Source organism: Haliotis asinina, chromosome 2 (genome assembly GCF_037392515.1).
Source record: "Haliotis asinina isolate JCU_RB_2024 chromosome 2, JCU_Hal_asi_v2, whole genome shotgun sequence".
Classification (NCBI taxonomy): Eukaryota; Metazoa; Mollusca; class Gastropoda; order Lepetellida; family Haliotidae; genus Haliotis; species Haliotis asinina.
Genome location: NC_090281.1, coordinates 1,431,934 through 1,451,893, shown reverse-complemented (window position 1 = coordinate 1,451,893; position 19,960 = coordinate 1,431,934). Strand labels below are relative to the sequence as shown.

The window sequence follows — 19,960 nt, the reverse complement described above, 5'->3', positions numbered from 1 at the left end:
GGTAAATTATGGTGCTTAATGATTATTGACAGGTGGCGATATCGGAGTAGAGGTAGAGGTCAGGTGGTCAGAGGCCAGCAAGATTTGATTCAACTAGCTCATATATCAAAGCATGTTCCACATATGGTCATAGAAGGAGGAGAGAGCTGCACATCGTGAGATGGGAAAAGTATATGGAATATTGCTAAAAGAGGCATAAAAGTAAGCACTGACTCAATCTGAATAAGTAGGTTGTGTTTGGTGACCCATCTCAATGACCTATGACCTCTGAGTAAATATGGGGAAACGATATGAAATCAACACTTGCATTAATTTCATGATTTTCTCCTTCATCAAAGTGTATCGGTCATTACATGGCTGAAGAAGGTTTATATGAACAATATGCCATTGGATACTTGTTGTGTGAGAATGTGTGCTTAATTCTGCATGAGATTTATGAGTAACGTTCATTGTAGTATCTGTTAGCATGTGGCTAGGACAGTTATCACCAACAAATGGCAACAGGGAAGAATCATACTCTCGACCAGTGCCCTGACATTCATGAGTCTGAGAGTGAGGGGTGACAGGAGGATAAGGACAAGTTTACATAGATGCCAGAGTCACTCAATACTGGCCTGTTCTTGTGGATTATATATGTTGTACAAAGTTTAAAGATACAATATTATAAAGATACCATAGAGATGAGAGGGATACAGATATACAGTAATGTGATGAATCATGTGTAAAGAGTAAACAAAGGGTAAAGTCTCTGAAGCCGCTGACCAATCTGTCTGTTACCATAACATCTCAACACTCCCATACCCTGTGTGTACACCTGCATACTGTGTTCTGTGTACGTTTTCAACACTACCATACCCTGTGTGTACACCTGCATACTGTGTTCTGTGTACGTTTTCAACACTACCATACCCTGTGTGTACACCTGCATACTGTGTTCTGTGTACGTTTTCAACACTACCATACCCTGTGTGTACACCTACATACTGTGTTCTGTGTACGTTTTCAACACTACCATACCCTGTGTGTACACCTGCATACTGTGTTCTCTGTACGTTTTCAACACTACCATACCCTGTGTGTACACCTGCATACTGTGTTCTGTGTACGTTTTCAGCACTACCATACCCTGTGTGTACACCTGCATACTGTGTTCTGTGTACGTTTTCAACACTCCCATACCCTGTGTGTACACCTGCATACTGTGTTCTGTGTATGTTCTCAACACTCCCATACCCTGTGTGTACACCTGCATACTGTGTTCTGTGTATGTTCTCAACACTCCCATACCCCGTGTGTACACCTACATACTGTGTTCTGTGTATGTTTTCAACACTACCATACCCTGTGTGTACACCTGCATACTGTGTTCTGTGTACGTTTTCAACACTCCCATACCCTGTGTGTACACCTGCATACTGTGTTCTGTGTACGTTTTCAACACTCCCATACTCTGTGTGTACACCTGCATACTGTGATCTGTGTATGTTTTCAACACTACCATACTCTGTGTGTACACCTGCATACTGTGTTCTGTGTACGTTTTCAACACTACCATACCCTGTGTGTACACCTGCATACTGTGTTCTGTGTATGTTTTCAACACTACCATACCCTGTGTGTACACCTGCATACTGTGTTCTGTGTACGTTTTCAACACTCCCATACCCTGTGTGTACACCTGCATACTGTGTTCTGTGTACGTTTTCAACACTCCCATACTCTGTGTGTACACCTGCATACTGTGTTCTGTGTATGTTTTCAACACTACCATACTCTGTGTGTACACCTACATACTGTGTTCTGTGTACGTTTTCAACACTACCATACCCTGTGTGTACACCTACATATTGTGTTCTGTGTACGTTTTCAACACTACCATACTCTGTGTGTACACCTACATACTGTGTTCTGTGTACGTTTTCAACACTACCATACCCTGTGTGTACACCTGCATACTGTGTTCTGTGTATGTTTTCAACACTACCATACTCTGTGTGTACACCTGCATACTGTGTTCTGTGTACGTTTTCAACACTACCATACCCTGTGTGTACACCTACATACTGTGTTCTGTGTACGTTTTCAACACTACCATACCCTGTGTGTACACCTCCATACTGTGTTCTGTGTACGTTTTCAACACTACCATACCCTGTGTGTACACCTGCATACTGTGTTCTGTGTACGTTTTCAACACTACCATACCCTGTGTGTACACCTGCATACTGTGTTCTGTGTACGTTTTCAACACTACCATACCCTGTGTGTACACCTACATACTGTGTTCTGTGTACGTTTTCAACACTCCCATACCCTGTGTGTACACCTGCATACTGTGTTCTGTGTATGTTTTCAACACTACCATACTCTGTGTGTACACCTGCATACTGTGTTCTGTGTACGTTTTCAACACTACCATACCCTGTGTGTACACCTACATACTGTGTTCTGTGTACGTTTTCAACACTACCATACCCTGTGTGTACACCTACATGCTGTGTTCTGTGTATGTTTTCAACACTACCATACCCTGTGTGTACACCTGCATACTGTGTTCTGTGTACGTTTTCAACACTACCATACTCTGTGTGTACACCTGCATACTGTGTTCTGTGTACGTTTTCAACACTACCATACCCTGTGTGTACACCTGCATACTGTGTTCTGTGTACGTTTTCAACACTACCATACCCTGTGTGTACACCTGCATACTGTGTTCTGTGTACGTTTTCAACACTACCATACCCTGTGTGTACACCTACATACTGTGTTCTGTGTATGTTCTCAACACTCCCATACCCTGTGTGTACACCTGTATACTGTGTTCTGTGTACGTTTTCAACACTACCATACCCTGTGTGTACACCTACATACTGTGTTCTAGATACATCCTCAACGCTGCCATACCATATGTGTACACCTACATACTGTGTTCTGTGTATGTTCTCAACACTACCATACTCTGCATGTACTCTTACATACTGTGCTCTAGATACATTCTCAACATTGCCATACCCTGTGTGTACACCTAGATAATGTGCTCTGTGTACATTTTCAACACTACCATACCCTGTGTGTACACCTACATACTGTGTTCTAGATACATCCTCAACACCGCCATACCCTATGTGTACACCTACATACTGTGTTCTGTGTATGTTCTGAACCCTGCCATACCTTGTGTGTACCGTGATATAATGTGTTCTAGATACGTTCTCAGCACTGCCATACCCTGTGTGTACCGTGATGTAATGTGTTCTAGATACTTTCTCAGCACTGCCATACCCTGTGTGTACCGTGATATAATGTGTTCTAGATTCGTTCTCAGCACTGCCATACCCTGTGTGTACCGTGATGTAATGTGTTCTAGATACGTTCTCAGCACTGCCATACCCTATGTGTCCACCTGCATACTGTGTTCAGATATGTTCTCAACATTACCATGCTTACTGTGTATACCTGCATAGTGTGTTCTAGATACGGTCTCAACATTCCCATACCCTGTGTGTACACATATTTACTGTGTTCTAGATATGAAGGAGAAATCATGCTCTGTGACATTGATCCTTAAGATTATATGCTTTTTCTTAGGCATTTCATTCAACTACATTAGATATTCCAAGTATCAGTTGTTAAACTGCATATGAAATAGTGAAAGGCCTGATGATGGTAACATTCACCCATGAGTCATATGTGTTACATAGTGAACTAAACCTTTGTTTATTGGGTACTGCTGTCATCTGCCGAAGGCTGCTGGAAGTCTGTGGTTAAAGTTCTAAATCTATTAAAGTACCATGGCTAGCAGTCTTGGTAGAGTGACATCAGCAGTCCACTGCTGGTCAAGTGATTCAGATATTATGGTGGCGTGTAGTCCTGTGCACAAAGGTCAGCTCACGAATCAGTTGAAGTTAAGCACCATCAAGCTTGGACAGTCCTTTGATGGGTGACAGTGTTTGGCAGCTTGACTCCTGAAAGTTTCTAGGACTTCAACCCTGCCCACAGCAAACCACATAGCATATGTTGTCTCACCTAAGGCAAGTGAGTTAGTTCAAAATTGCCTCTGTTCACCCAGCAGAAAATGGGTACCCTATGGAATAAGTCATGTAACCACTAACTTCCTTGCACCTAACAGGCAGCTTGGGTTAAATCGGGGTTATAATAATCAGATTGTTTGGGCGCTTCAAGCATGCATTGTGCATGGAGTAATGCACATGATAAATGGACTGTCATTAATATTATTATCATGTTTTACAGATTAGGATTGAAATGCAGCAGAGAGGGTTCGGGTGATCCAGGCACAGTCAGGCTGGTAAAGCTCATTATCAGCTCAGGGCCCTCGCCCCCTCTACATGCAGCCCAGACAGTGATTGGGACTTCTCCCAGGAAACACTGTCTAGTCGAACCCACCAAGAACTCTCCGGAGAATATGAAGGCTCCCCAATTCTGCAGCCTTCAGCATTACCCAGATTGTCAGAAGGGCTGTGCTCCCGGTGGAGAACCCGGGCACTCTCTTGATCTGCGCCAAGATTTCAGGAGGTACCAAACCAAGGGCACTGAGAACAATGGGGAGCCTGAAGACAGTGTACTTGGGATGCAAGTGAGACATTTCAAAGGCGAGGTCCGCATATTTATCATGCTTTTCCTGAATATTGCCAATCACATTGCTGTCAAAAGGGACAGAAAATTCAATGATATAAATAATTTCATTGGCTTTATCAAAAAGGACAAGATCAGGTTTGTTGGCAGGAATTTTTCTGAGGCTGTATATAGGCCTATTCCACAGCAGTTTAAAACTGTCATTTTCCAGGACACCCTGGACATGTTCAGGGTCGTACCATGGATGGACCTCGGGGTCAAAGCCACATGGTGGAGACGATAGTAAAAGCAGCGAGCCATGCCATCATGTCTTTTAAAGGTCACATATACTCTAATAGGGTACAAACGCAAAATCACTTGCTGACATCGTTATAAATGAAACCCCGTCATTAAAAATGCTCATTTTGATCTTTAATTACCTTAAATCGACCTTTTTGTCAACAATGCAAAATTCTCAGCCTCAAACGAAATTTCAACCAATCAGAGCATGAGGGTCTGTGCAGTAGTCATCTACATTTCAGGGGTTGAACTATTTCGTTTACAGGTTTGTACAAAACCTGAAATCGTGAAAGCTGTTGTGAAAAATGAAAGCTATATGTTCTCACAATCTACTATTATTTAGTTTTTGTCTCCTGCTTTACCTAGTTTTCGAGTTACAACCCTTGTTTTCATAGACGATTCTGTCAAAATCACTTGGTGTCGCTAGGTTGTAGTCCGTGTTAGGTGGTATAAACCTTCATTCACTCGATGCTCAGTTAATGAATTTACACCAGATATAATTAGTGGTAACGCCACTTAGATTACCCGACAAAGGCCCCCATTTGGCATTTCTTTTGTCTGGATCGATCAAAGGATTAATCGATAACACGCTGATTGATTAATTAGTTTTATTGGGATTTAAATGGGGGATTTGTCAAAAGGTAGTGTTTATGTATGTACATTTAAGAATCTATACTGAATACACTCTGTCGTGTCTGCGTCTGTGTAAAACAACCCCCTTCTTTCAAAGGATTAACTGCCAATACATTGATTGATTGCTCATTATTGGCTAACTAAATAACTTTTTACAAAGAATGACGCACATTATGCAAATAGTTGCCAGGTGTGCTACCTTGGGTGACCAATGAAACTATACAGCAATGTGAAAAACCTGAAACGACACGTCACGTTTTCGTATATTAGACTGTTAAAAGACACATCACTTGGGAAATCTGGAGATGGATTGTATATCACTTGTTTTTGTGGATATTGATGGATACATTCCTCGAAGACGGTAATAGCCTGACATTGCTCCTATAAGTTTAATTTTAATATTTGCATTTTTGTTTTTAATACGTTGTCGTAGTTTTCAACAGAATCATTGTTTTCATCGTTAAGTGTAATGATGCAGACAACATACACTAGGGCGTGGGTGCGAATTATGATTCATATAGGAAAACTATGAAATGTCCACATATTACATTCATGTTATATATTCGCAAATCGCTTCTTTTTATTAAGTTTCAAAATGCATACAAGTATGATTATAAAGTAATTAGGATTATGAGATCAAGTATAAAGACGTTTATTGACAAGTGTCCACATACTGGTGAGTGAACGTTACAAACCAAGTAAATTTAACAAGTGAAGAAATTAATCACGCAGAATTTTCACTTCAACCCCGACCTCACTTAGGTTATGTTACAGGTTGTGTCATGCAAACTCCTTTTGGTAATGATTCAAATACATATTTATGTAGTTTGGATTTTCTAACTTGATGAGAACAAACCATACATAATAGCATTAATTCAAATGGATTTGACTTCACGATTTTCAAAAATGGCGACACCCGGTCTTGGGATGAATGCTATTTAAGTTTGTTTTCACCAACCTACAAAAGGACAATCACTTTCTGCTGGTACTGAAATATGTACTTTATTGATGGGCATTAGGATTTTACATGACATTGCTTATAACATAACAATTTCACTCTTGGAAGTGAGGTGGAGGTCAACATAACATTGCTTGCAATATAAATGTCACTTCGACCCCGGGCACCTTGCTTCCTTGGAAGAAGTCCTTATGTTAAAAGTCATGTCATGCAAAATCCTTTTGGCCATGATTCAAATGCATCGTAAAAAGTAGTTTTGATTTTCTAACTTGATGAGAACAAATCATAATCTCAATACTTCTAAAGGACTTTAGCCCGTGTCTTCACGATTTTCAAAAATGGTGGCGCCCTGTCTGAGGATGAATGCTATTTAAGTTTGTTTTCACCCACTTACAAAATCAAAATTACTTTCTACTAGTGGTAAAATCTGTATTTTCTTGATGGACATTAGGATTTTACATGACATTGCTTATAACATAACAATTTCACTCTTGGAATCCGTCAATATAAGGGGTCAATATAATATTACTTACGATAATATTGTCACTTCGACCACAACCTTGTTGCCGAGGAAGAAAGCGATATATCCATGCAAAATCCTTTTGGTCAGCAATGTGTAGTAAGCAGTCTTGATTTTATAAACTCAATGAAACTTGAACTCCATTTTCTATCCTGGGAGCGTGGTAGGGGGCGAACCATCCGATTTAGTATATACCACAGGCTTCCAAAAAGCTCACTTTGCACACACTAACAACCAATTTAAGCACAAACTACGGAGTCTGGTGGAAATCTGTGCATAGTGACACCATCACCCGACCCCAAGAAACACAACAATTCGGCATGTCTTTGGTGACGTCGAGAAATCAGCAAAATGACAAGCTTCTATGCATTTAACTGGAAACCGTTCCTTCTATGATGTCACTGTAGGGTTCTGGCGACAGAGTTACGTAACCTGTCTGCCGTTTCGTTTGCGGGCGAGAGAGAAGCAGATTGCTTTTTAGCAACTTTTAAGCGCTTGGTATTAATTAACCACAAGTTTTTTTAAAAAGAAAATAGCGTTTCGTTTATGACTAACCAAAAGTCTTTCATATGCAGTGATAAAAAGAGTACCCAAAAACTGAGTTTTGTGGTCCTTTAAGATATGCTGTTTGTGCCAAGGAAAGGCATCCACTGACAAGGTGTTGGACAGTCTCTGTAAATTGATTGCATAATCGACATTTCATGTTCACATTTTGATTAAGAATCACATACTGACACGTGTAAATGGGAAGTGACTGGTCCTGAGCAGCAAAAAGGAAGCCCTCAGTTTCACATTTGAGACCAGCCGACGTCATCCAGACAAAGGCGTCGGTTGGATTGCTGTTCTGTTCCACACACAGCATCTACACACGATGCAATGGCTTCTCAGACAGCTTCTCCACAAAGGACTGACTCTGGGCAGACATGGTGAAGGAATTCACCTGGTTTACTCCCACCTCTCTACCGTCCAGCAGTACATCACCATCAACAAAATCAACTTCAAATTTCTGATTATGTCCAACAACCTTGGCACGCGTAAAATAGCTGTGGAATTCCTTGCTTTCATCATGAGTCTTGACGTGCATTACCAGAGGATCATCTGATAAATATATATGTGCAAAAGTACACAATAAAATTCTGTCATGAAGAGCATCCAGATTAATCAAACCCCAACCTCCAGAATTGATTGGCATATATAAACAATTAAGAGAAGAACGAGGGTGGTGTGCTCTGTTATCTGACATGATCCTTCTGGTCTGGTCAAGACTCTGGATGTCTTGTTTTGTCCAATCAACTACTCCAAAGGAATAGGAGAGGACTGGCACAGCAAAGGTATTGGTGGCTTTGACCTTGTTTCGAGCATTTAGCTCTGAGCTTCAGATTTTCTTTAAAAGAGATATATACTCAGCGCGAAAATTTATCTTGAATCTGGGCATTCTGGAGCTTGTCTCAAACTTGCATTCCAAGATAGGTGTAGGCCTGATGTTCCACGAGATGTTCAATATCCCCTCCCCCTTGTAACTTGACTGATCCATTATTAGTTACCTTGCCACGTTTCAAATGAAGAGTGTTACATTTGTCGAGTCCAAATGTCATGCCAATATCATTAGAAAAGGACTCGACAAGGAGAGAAGGACTCGACAAAGAGAGAAGGACTCGACAAGGAGAGAAGGACTGGACTAGGAGAGAAGGACTCGACAAGGAGAGAAGGACTGGACAACGAGAGAAGGACTGGACTAGGAGAGAAGGACTGGACAAGGAGAGAAGGACTGGACAAGGAGAGAAGGACTGGACTAGGAGAGAAGGACTCAACAAGGAGAGAAGGACTGGACTAGGAGAGAAGGACTGGACTAGGAGAGAAGGACTGGACTAGGAGAGAAGGACTCGACAAGGAGAGAAGGACTCGACTAGGAGAGAAGGAGTGGACTAGGAGAGAAGGACTCGACAAGGACTGGACTAGGAGAGAAGGACTGGACTAGGAGAGAAGGACTCGATGAGAACCTGATTGTTTCAAACTCAGGTATCTCCCTTGGCAAGGAGCTCAATGTCATCCATGTATGGGAGATGAGTAAGAGGTGTTGGGGATCTGTGCTGAGGAGGTCCAGGATGGTAACCCTCCTCTATATTGAGAAAACTCAAAGGATTTAAAGACAGACAAAAAAGCAAAGGACTGAAGGAGTCCCCCTGAAATATACCCCGTCTGACTGGAATAGATTCCGAAGTCTGCATCTGCCCTTGCGAGTACATCTCAAGTTGAGTCGACCAGCAACTCATTAAAGACTTGAGTTAATCAAGTAGTCGCTCTAGGAGGTCAATACACTGAAGAGACTTCAGAATCCGTTCATGTGGGACAGAGTCATGGACAGCACATGAAGAGGTTGCAGTGGTACGTTTTCACCTCTTCCAAAATCATTTTCTGTACAAGAAGTTGATCCCTGCATCCCCAACATCCCTTTCTCGCCCCCTTCTGATGTCTGTAAATTGTCTCATTGGAAGAGCAGTACGATGACATGAGGTTTGTCAAACACCCTGTGAATAATTTGTATTGAGTATTTAGACATGTGATAGGGCGGATAGTTAGTTTTGGGGATCAGTCAAGTCTCCTTTTTGGGGGAGAAGCATTGTGCGACCTTTGCAGAACCATGGAGGAACATATTCTTGTTATTATTATTATTATTATTATTATGGTGGTAGAGAACACACAACACAAGTGGATGCTATGGTTTACTAGTGCTATCAGATACTATATGGTAAGGTTACAAGAAGAATGTACAGCATGCAGATCTATACAGCACCTCCTCGTCCTTTTATAGTAGCCCCTCCCACCCCACCACACATACACTCTCACACACATAACATCCTCCACACACCCTCATATCATCCCTCACATCCGACATGTCATCCCTGCCACTCCACACATCATCGTCCACACCCCCACACCCCCACATATCTTCCCTCACACTGCCTCATATCACCCCTACACCCCCAGATATCTTCCACACACCCCTACATATCACCTCCCACACCCCCACATATCACCACGACACCCCCATATATCTTCCACACACCCCTACATATCACCTCCCACACCCCCACATATCATGCCCACAGCCCCACATCCCTTCCACACAAACCCACATATCACCTCACACCCCCCCACATATCTTCCACACACCCCCACATATCATCTCCCACATGCGACATATTATCCCTGCCACCCCCACACATCATCCTCCACACCCCTACATATCATTCCCCACATCCGACACATCATCCTCCACACCCCCATGTATCACCCCTTTAACCCCCGACATATCACCCCCACACTCTCCCATATCTTCCCCACACCCCGCATATCACCTCCCACACCCCAACATATCATTCCCCACATATCTACCCCACATTCCCACATATCAGCCCCCAGACCCCCACATGATATCTCCACATCCCCATATATCAACCTTCTTTCCTCTTACACCCCTTCTCACTCCCCCCTCCCCCCCACAACACACACACACACACACACACACACACACAGCACGACCCTCCACATGTACATTAAGTCTATGTTGTCCTACTAACCATGTCCATCAGGTCTGTGTTGTCTATGTAACTAGGGAATGACTGACTGGTTTAGGATATCATGTTGCCACATTGTGGAGTCTGCCGCGTCAAACCCAGTCTGATAACTTGGGATTGTCAGCTGGGTAGTCAGGCTCAGGGGTTCTTCTCAGGTCTTCCTGATGGACTTCTGCTTTCACTTCACTAATGGCAGGCTCAGATCTGTGGTGAGCACTCAGTCTAACATCAGCAGCCTTGTGAGTGTCGCTCCTTTGCTGGGAGAGGCTTCTATCTCTCTCCATTTCTTCATCAACTATATCATGCTCAAATCTCCTCTTCTTTGAGTGGAAATCAAGGTCTCCATAGCTCTTGCTCCTCTGCGGGCCAGTGATGATGATTTCCTCATATGTTGACCTGGCTCGGGTGTCACGGAATGGCAGCTCAACATATTCTCGTCCAGTACCTTGAGGCTGCCTAAGACCTGCAGCAGCGTTGGCTTTCTCTAAAGTCATTACATCATAACCACGCTTATCTCCCCTTGACCTGGGTTCAGTCTGAAAGTCATGTTTCTGAAACTGATATTCACTCTGCTGTTTTGCATCCTTCATGTAGGTTACGTAGGGTTCAGAGTTGTACTTGTCAAGTAGCCTCTGTGACTGCCTCCGGTAGTACCTGTCCTCCTCATCTTTCAGACCAGCTCGCACAATGTCGTATCCTTGTGATGGAGGCAATCTCCTAGTGCCAGTTTCATCGTGTACATAGTGTCTAGGTTTAACTGGTCTCCTGTGAGATAGCACAAGTCTGTCTTGTCGGTTGATCTGACTATACTCACTTCGACCTAGCTCCCAGTCATCAAGCAAAGTCTTTTGAGGACGTCGATGAGAGGGCTGGTGAAGCTGCCTTTCGTCTAGCAGGGTCTGGCGTCGGTGTGAAGGCATGGTGAAGAACTTGTCTGCTCTCTGGGGGTCATACTCTCTCCTGTTTCCCAGGTCTGTGTGTGCAAGTGTTGCCCACCTGTCCCTCCCCTCAGAATCCCACCGACTGGTCGGCTTGTACCTAGCTAGCGTATACAGCAACTGCTTTTCATAACGGCGAATACGCTCTCGTTCCTCTTTGGCTTTCTTGTCAGTCTTGCTGTGGGATCTGCTCCTGTTATGACTTTTGGACCGAGATTTGGAGGTTTTCCTGTCTTGAGACTTTGACCTTGACCTTGAAGATTCTTTTTTTACTTTTCTTCCCCTATCCTGAGATTTCTTCACCTTGTGATACTGGGGCACATCAGTGTTGCCATGTTTTAAAACACCATTTGGCACATGGCTGAGACCATTGTGTTTGCTGCTCCACAACTTCATCTTGAGATGGTGGTCCAGTTCATCCAGTATCTCTACTGGCATTTCCTTCTTGGCTTTCCTCACATGGTTCACCTTGATGTCTTCCTTTATCTTCTCTTCACTTGTCTTTGATATCATCATCACTCTCCACTTCTGGTATGACCGACACACAATGGTCCCCACGACTCCTACAAAAATCATCAACAATCCCAGGGAGCCAAACACAATGAAGTTGAGGAGGCCTTCATTACACTCAAGGAAAGTCACCTCGTATTCAAATATGCTCATCCCTCGCCTACTGTAAGGAGATGCACACTCAAAACGGGACTTCCCATAGATGTCGGGATCGACTTCAGTCAGCCAGGAAACTAGAGGCAGCAGGTTACAGTCACAGAGGAATGGGTTGCCAGATAAGCCAAGGTGTTGCAAATTTGTCAAGTCTTTGAACACAAATGGAGAAATAGTTGGAAGTTTGTTACTAGCAAGAGATATGTTGACCAGTGCATGATTCTTGTCAAAGGTACTTGCTTCCATGTGAGTGATGCTGTTTGAACTCAGGTCAACTGTCTTCAGAGACTCAAGACTACTGAAGGTATATTTGAATTTCTGGTGGTGAAAGTGGGTTTCAAGTGAGTTGTTGGCCACAATCAGAGTGTGCAGATTCAGTAAGTCTCTGAAGGTGTTGTCATGGAAACCTGTTATGACATTAGAAGACAAATCCAACACTTCCAGATCACTCATACCCTGGAAGGCATTGAAATCAACCTCAGATATGAGATTCTCAGAGAGATCAAGAACTTGCGCTCTTGACCATCCGCCAAACCAAAGATTGGTTAGCTTGTTTCCTGACAGATTAATCATGTAGGGATGGGAGGTGTTGGGAAGGAACACCATGTGATCAATCACAGAGATCAGGTTCTGACTGAAATCTACTTTCTCTAATTTGACAGCTGAGGAGAATATGTAGGGCCCAAGGACAGTGATCTTGTTTTGGCTGACGTCCAGGACCCGAAGGTTATCTGCCTGGGGTATCATGTCCAGGCTAGAGATGTTGTTACCTGCCAAGATCAGTTCTTCTAGTTTGACTGTATTACCAGTGGTTATAAGATCATCAAGGGTGTTGAAGCTGAGATCAAGGACTTTGAGATGCTGCAAAGGGTTGAGCTTTACCTGTGATCTTTCATCAAACCTATTGTGGCTGGCTGTCAGAGTCTCCAGGCTGGTAAGCTTAGCCACTGCAGGTCCGTCAAAGGACTTGAGTTCATTGTGTGAAATGTCCAGAATCTTTAGGTTGTTCAGTTTTGTGAAAGAGGGCTGCAGTACCTTGATGTTGTTGTAGCTGATGTCTAAGTGTTGAAGTGAACCAATGTTGGTAAAGGCTGTGGCTGATATATTTTGTAGTTTGTTGTGTGAGAGGTTAAGATAGTGCAAGGACAGCTTGGGTGAGCTAGTGAAGATTGTGTCGATGTTCGCAAGGTTCATTGATCCTAGATTCAGTCGCTTGGTGTTCAAGTGTTTGAGGTCCTCCATAATGATAGAGATATTGTCAGAGGTCAGTGTGGTCACTCCTGATAGATCAAGGTCATACAGTCCTCGAAATTGTAGAAAAGTTCCATTTTCAACAGAAGTGATCTGACAGTGAGACAAACTGAGTTTTCTTTTTACAGTGTTTGTCCAGCTGTGAACATTATCAAATGCATCATTTGTAACGTCAGCAAAGTCATTGTGAGAAAGATCAAGCACCTGCAGTTGGTTGAGTACCTGGAATCTCAAACCAAGCTTCAGATGGAAGAAGTTGTTCCTGCTGAGGTAGAGCTCTCTGAGGTTAGGCATTTCACGGAAGAAGGCACCATTAAAGTTGTCAATGCCATTGTTGTCGAGATGGAGCACCTCTAGCCTATGTAGGCCCTGAAACACGTCATCTGCCAACACTTTTAGGTTGTTGTTACTGAGGTCCAGGTGAGTGAGGGTATCAAGGCCGCTGAATGTGTTGTTGTTAATGAAGGAGATTAGATTGCTGGAGAGGTCAAGATGAGTCAGCCTTGTGAATGTATTGAATGAGGTGGTGAGGATGGGTCCTAGGTAGATGTTGGACACATTGAGATGCTGCACCATCTTTGGCAGCTCAGGCAGGCGGAAGAGGACCTGATCCACACACTGTATGCTTGTGAGGGTGTCATCACAGGTGCAGACACTAGGACACTTCGCCTGAGTGCAGGGGAAGGAGTGCAGGATGCTGACCAACATCATTAGATGGACCAGCATGTTGATCTTCATGGTCACTGGATGAATCTGTAACAAAAACAGGAACAAAAATTTAGAACAATATCCAAGACCAAGATGGTTATTTTGCCTAATCACCTTATGTACTGTCACGGGGACAGGTATCTGCGACCTATTTTAGGTCACTTCTCAGGGTATTTCATGTAGTGGGTCTACTTGCCAATATTTTTCAATAGATATGACCTTTGTGTTGTAAACACATTATACTATAGCTATATATTTCATGAAAGAAACACTAAAATCGTATTTATTTTTATAATCTTCATCATGCCTAACATATTACATGTGTATTAAATAAGTATCCCCTTGTGGTGTAAGCCGTTTAATAACCCTCACTACTCGCAAAGTTTATTTAAAAGTCACATGCAACGTAAAACACAACTTTGCAGATTCTGATATCTTTCTTTATGCACTTACCGAAACAAATCATCAAAAATGCCAATTCAACCTATAAAATTGAAAAAAAAACGATATGCAAGAAAAAGCTCACGAAATCGGAGTTCAAACGATACACTAAATTTCTCCCAGCGTTGGGGGAGAAAGAGGTTTCAACATCTGTACCGCGCTGTCCCATAACACATGCGCAGTGAATAGGTTTGCGGGGCTTGAAACAGTATGCATGCCCAGAGTATAAGGTCGTGAGCAGTAGTCTAATCTTGGTTGTGTACACAAACAAGTAAATAATCTATTTGTTACATTAAAAGACTTGTTGACTGTGGTAAGCAGCCTGTCACAGAAAAAGCTTGATATCTGGTTTATTGACACCTGTATGACTGCCTGCCTGTCTGCTAAAGACCATATGCAATACACAGCTTCAATCATTGACCACATGCAATTTTAACTTAACACCTATCAACACCTACAAAATAAATTGATTTATGACTTTTGCTTTGTACTTGGATGAATAACAGTTTCTAGTTCACCATCTCTACTGAGATGATTTTTGATTGGATTGAACTCAAATTCAGAGAACGTGTATTTACCAAACCCAACATCTCTATACACATTCTTTATGGATAACAACTTCTCACAGTGTATATGATTTTGTTTGACAACGGTATATGAATCCATACTGAAACGACACATCAAGTACAATAAAAGAAGTTGTTATCCATAAAGAACCTTACTTTGTTGTGACTAACCATACTTCTAAAATGCCCATCAAACACATTATCTTTCTGTACACACAATGGGCCCTCAGCGTATCAGTAATTGAACCAGCCAATCGGAAGTCGTCGTTACTCTTGAGTGCACGTCCACCCGCTATGACTGGGTTCAGTCTCCCGGGGGCTTCATTTCGAGGGAAGTAAACCCAAGTACAAAATATTGCACTTTTGAAAGGCGATTGCACATTTATAATTTTGTTTATTTGTTTTTTTACAAGCAGCAATGTATATTATATATCATGAATAAGTGATAATTGTGTTTTAATTATGTTTGATTTTTTGGTTGCATGTGACCTTTATAACTATTTGCAAGGGGGATTAATCTGTACATGCTATGACATTTATGGTAGAGTGACACTGTCTTTATTGTGTATTGTGCTTCCATGAAAACCCAAAGGTGTAAGTTAGAAACCATGCATACATGAAAACAATTCATGATGTAGCACCAGGTAATATTGTAATGATGAACTTCATTCATTTGTGATAGTTCTTTTAAGATATTTTAGCTAACAACTCAGTCATAACTACCATCACAATACTGATCTGTCTACATTTTTCAATGACATTTTTTTGGGATAGCCTCACTCACTCGATCTAAAGGTATCACTGTGTAAAACCTACAACCACAGTTTCATCCCCTTTTCAGTTCTGATAGAAGAGATTCCAGGTATCGTTTGATTAATTCTAACCCTTAATATGGAAGAGTGTATGAAAGTTTAACTGGGGTGGATGGATTGATTGGGAGAGGAATCTATGGAAACAATTAGTGACAAGTTCTGGTGTTTGACCTGGACTGTTGTCATGATGGCTTGTCTGTGCAGGAGTTGACAGAAGTAGGACAAGCCACATCAGTCAGAATCCATAGTGGACTGTGTTCTCAAGAGAGGTCAGTGTACTTGGGGGTAGGTGGAAATAGGTTGAAAGTTACAGATGTAGACAGGTGATGGGAGGTGTTAGTATAAGAAAGGTACAGATGTAGACAGGTGATGGGTGATGTTGGTACAAGAATGGTACAGATGTGGACACTTGTGATGGGTGGTGTTGGTACAACAAAGGTACAGATGTAGACAAGTGATGGGTGGTGTTGGTATAAGAAGGGTACAGATGTAGACAGGTGATGGGTGGTGTTGGTACAAGAAAGGTACAGATGTAGACAGGTGATGGGTGGTGTTGGTACAAGAAAGGTACAGATGTAGACAGGTGATGAGTGGTGTTGATACAAGAAAGGTACAGATGTAGAGAGGTGATGGGTGGTTTTACTACAAGAATGTTAGTGATGTAGGCAGGTGATGGGTGGTGTTGATATAAGAAAGGTACGTATACAGACAGGTGATGGGTGGTTTTGCTACAAGAAAGGCACAGATGTACACAGGTGATGGGTGGTGTTGGTGCAAGAAAGGTACAGATGTAGACAGGTGATGGGTGGTGTTGGTACAAGAAAGGTACAGATGTAGGCAGGTAATTGGTGGTTTTAGTATGAGAAAGGTTGCGAATGTAGACAGGTAATGGGTGGTTTTACTACAAGAATGTTATATATGTAGACAGGTGATGGGTGGTTTTACTACAAGAAAGGTACAGATGTAGACAGGTGATGGGTGGTGTTGATACAAGAAGGTTGCAAATGTAGACAGGTGATGGGTGGTTTTACTACAAGAATGTTAGAGATGGAGGCAGGTGATGGGTGGTGTTGGTATAAGAAAGGTACGTATGCAGACAGGTGATGGCTGGTTTTACTTCAAGAAAGGTACAGATGTAGACAGGTGATGGGTGGTGTTGATACAAGAAAGATATAGATGTAGGCAGGTAATTGGTGGTTTAATTACGAGAAAGGTACAGATGTAAATAGGTGATGGGTGGTGTTGGTATAAGAAAGGTACAGATGTAGACAGGTGATGGATGGTTTTACTACAAGAAAGGTACAGATGTAGACAGGTGATGGGTGCTGTTGGTACAAGAATGGTACAGATGTTGACAGATGATGGGTGGTGTTGGTACAAGAAAGGTAACAGATGTAGACAGGTGATGGGTGGTGTTGGTACAAGAAAGGTACAGATGTAGACAGGTGATGGATGGTGTTGATACAAGAAAGGTACAGATGTAGACAGGTGATGGGTGGTTTTACTACAAGAAAGCTACAGATGTAGACAGGTGATGGGTGTTGATATAAGAAAGGTACGTATACAGACAGGTGATGGGTGGTTTTGCTACAAGAAAGGCACAGATGTACACAGGTGATGGGTGGTGTTGGTGCAAGAAAGGTACAGATGTAGACAGGTGATGGGTGGTGTTGGTACAAGAAAGGTACAGATGTAGGCAGGTAATTGGTGGTTTTAGTATGAGAAAGGTTGCGAATGTAGACAGGTAATGGGTGGTTTTACTACAAGAATGTTATATATGTAGACAGGTGATGGGTGGTTTTACTACAAGAAAGGTACAGATGTAGACAGGTGATGGGTGGTGTTGATACAAGAAGGTTGCAAATGTAGACAGGTGATGGGTGGTTTTACTACAAGAATGTTAGAGATGGAGGCAGGTGATGGGTGGTGTTGGTATAAGAAAGGTACGTATGCAGACAGGTGATGGCTGGTTTTACTTCAAGAAAGGTACAGATGTAGACAGGTGATGGGTGGTGTTGATACAAGAAAGATATAGATGTAGGCAGGTAATTGGTGGTTTAATTACGAGAAAGGTACAGATGTAAATAGGTGATGGGTGGTGTTGGTATAAGAAAGGTACAGATGTAGACAGGTGATGGATGGTTTTACTACAAGAAAGGTACAGATGTAGACAGGTGATGGGTGCTGTTGGTACAAGAATGGTACAGATGTTGACAGATGATGGGTGGTGTTGGTACAAGAAAGGTAACAGATGTAGACAGGTGATGGGTGGTGTTGGTACAAGAAAGGTACAGATGTAGACAGGTGATGGATGGTTTTACGACAAGAATGTTATAGATGTAGACAGGTGATGGAGGGTTTTACTACAAGAAAGGTACAGATGTAGACAGGTGATGGGTGGTTTTACTACAAGAAAGTTACTGATGTAGACAGGTGATGGGTGGTTTTACTTCAAGAAAGGTACAGATGTACACATGCCCTTGGGTGTTATTTCTTCAGAATTGTAAAGAAGTAGGTTAGGCCCTACCTGTGAGTGTCTTTCCCTGGATCCTGTTCGTCTGTAAGTGTATGTGTGTGTTGTACATGGACCGCCTCCCCCAGGCTCATGGCACACTGGCAGGTTGTGACTGGCTGACTGGCCCCAGGACTGTGCCTGGTATCACCTCTGATGACACAGATCTGACCTCCCAACCAGCCAGTCCTCATGCTGGTATAATATTAGATGCTGGAACACATGTTCATGTTAGGAGTACAGGTTCCCCTGAACAGTTCTTTCTCCAGGAGATGTTTGTCCATGGATGTTCTGTCTATGATACGTTGTGGTTTGGTTAGCTGAGGTGGTGGCACATACAGTGAAATACTGGCAGATGTAGAATTCTTCTCTTTGTCTATTATTTTATTATTTAGAAATAGTTTAGCTATTGTTTAAGGGTGGTTTGTTTCAGTTTTCAGTTTGGTGAATTGATGAAAATATATAATCTCATGATGACAATGGCAGAACATGTTTAAGCAGTACTCAAGACCTTCATGATTTCCCATGTACAATCACACTGTCATGATTGTACAGCCTGACTTTCCATCACCTTTTTCTAGGACATCTTTGCCATGACATTATAGTACTATGACATCATAGTACCATGACACCTTGATGACATGACATTCAAAATAGTGTAGTCCCACTTAGAATCTGGTAACAAAGATTGCTGTGTTGTATTCAGTGTACCAGATTTAACTGAATCAGTGCTGGTTACAGTCCATAAGATTTCATTTCAGACCGATTTCCTCACTCACACAAAATCTACTAGTTGCAACAAAGGCAAATTTTGCATTGTCACATGAAATTGACAGACCAACCATGATAATTTATTGAATGAGGGGGACGCCTTGCACAGGCACCTGTGAAGCCAAAATATCACTACACACGCTGGTTGATCTGCCAGCATGGGATCCCCCTTGTATGAAATCTTTAAAAGTGACACCAAAATAATGATTGTTTGTCAAACAAATTATTTATTTAGGTATCCAAATTTATGAGACAAATGATCAAAGTTTGTGTGTCGATTTCATATGACTGCAAAAGTGGGTTTTTTTTCATTATATATATTAGATGTTGCAGTAGTGAGCAGTGTGTGAGTTTAAATCAGATGGACCGTATATGATGCAGTGTTACATGTTGTGTTTTTGTTAAACTACAGTTCAACAAGTCTAGAGCCCATGGATACCACCACTGCCAGCACTGCACCTTGTGGGATAGTGCAAGGGGGAGGAAGGGTTGGGGGTTGGGGGCAATAGCACAGCCTCCTCCTACTCGCAAGCTGATATGGGGGATCCTCTATCACTGGAGGAAACTGAATACCCCCCAGCTGGGTAACAGGATCTCTCCTCCTTGCCCAGGGTCATCTGTCAGAGGATAGAGGTGTTTGTTACATTCTCCACACCCAGCCTCAACACTCACCAACATCTAAACTGTCAGGATTAGATATCCTCTTCACTTGATAAATATTCCTTCAGCTTATA

The 19,960-nt window shown here is 42.4% G+C and overlaps 2 protein-coding genes across 2 annotated transcripts in view; one reads left to right on the top strand and one right to left on the bottom strand.

Annotated features, from left to right (window-relative positions):
* Window positions 1-19,960, top strand: part of LOC137273103 (aspartate--tRNA ligase, mitochondrial-like) — a 90,795-nt gene that overhangs the window by 55,477 nt on the left and 15,358 nt on the right. The gene's annotated exons all lie outside the window — the stretch shown is intronic.
* On the bottom strand, window positions 10,566-18,588 carry LOC137273100 (CD180 antigen-like). The gene is made up of 2 exons (XM_067805552.1): window positions 18,471-18,588; window positions 10,566-14,169 (listed from the first exon to the last, which is right to left on the bottom strand). Exon 2 carries the CDS (start codon window positions 14,152-14,154, stop codon window positions 10,657-10,659), a length of 3,498 nt encoding a protein of 1,165 aa, XP_067661653.1. The 5' UTR covers window positions 14,155-14,169; window positions 18,471-18,588; the 3' UTR covers window positions 10,566-10,656.

Excerpts from the sequence above, each read along its gene's own strand:
- LOC137273100 (XM_067805552.1), bottom strand. The coding sequence starts at position 14,154 with ATGAAGATCAACATGCTGGTCCATCTAATGATGTTGGTCAGCATCCTG.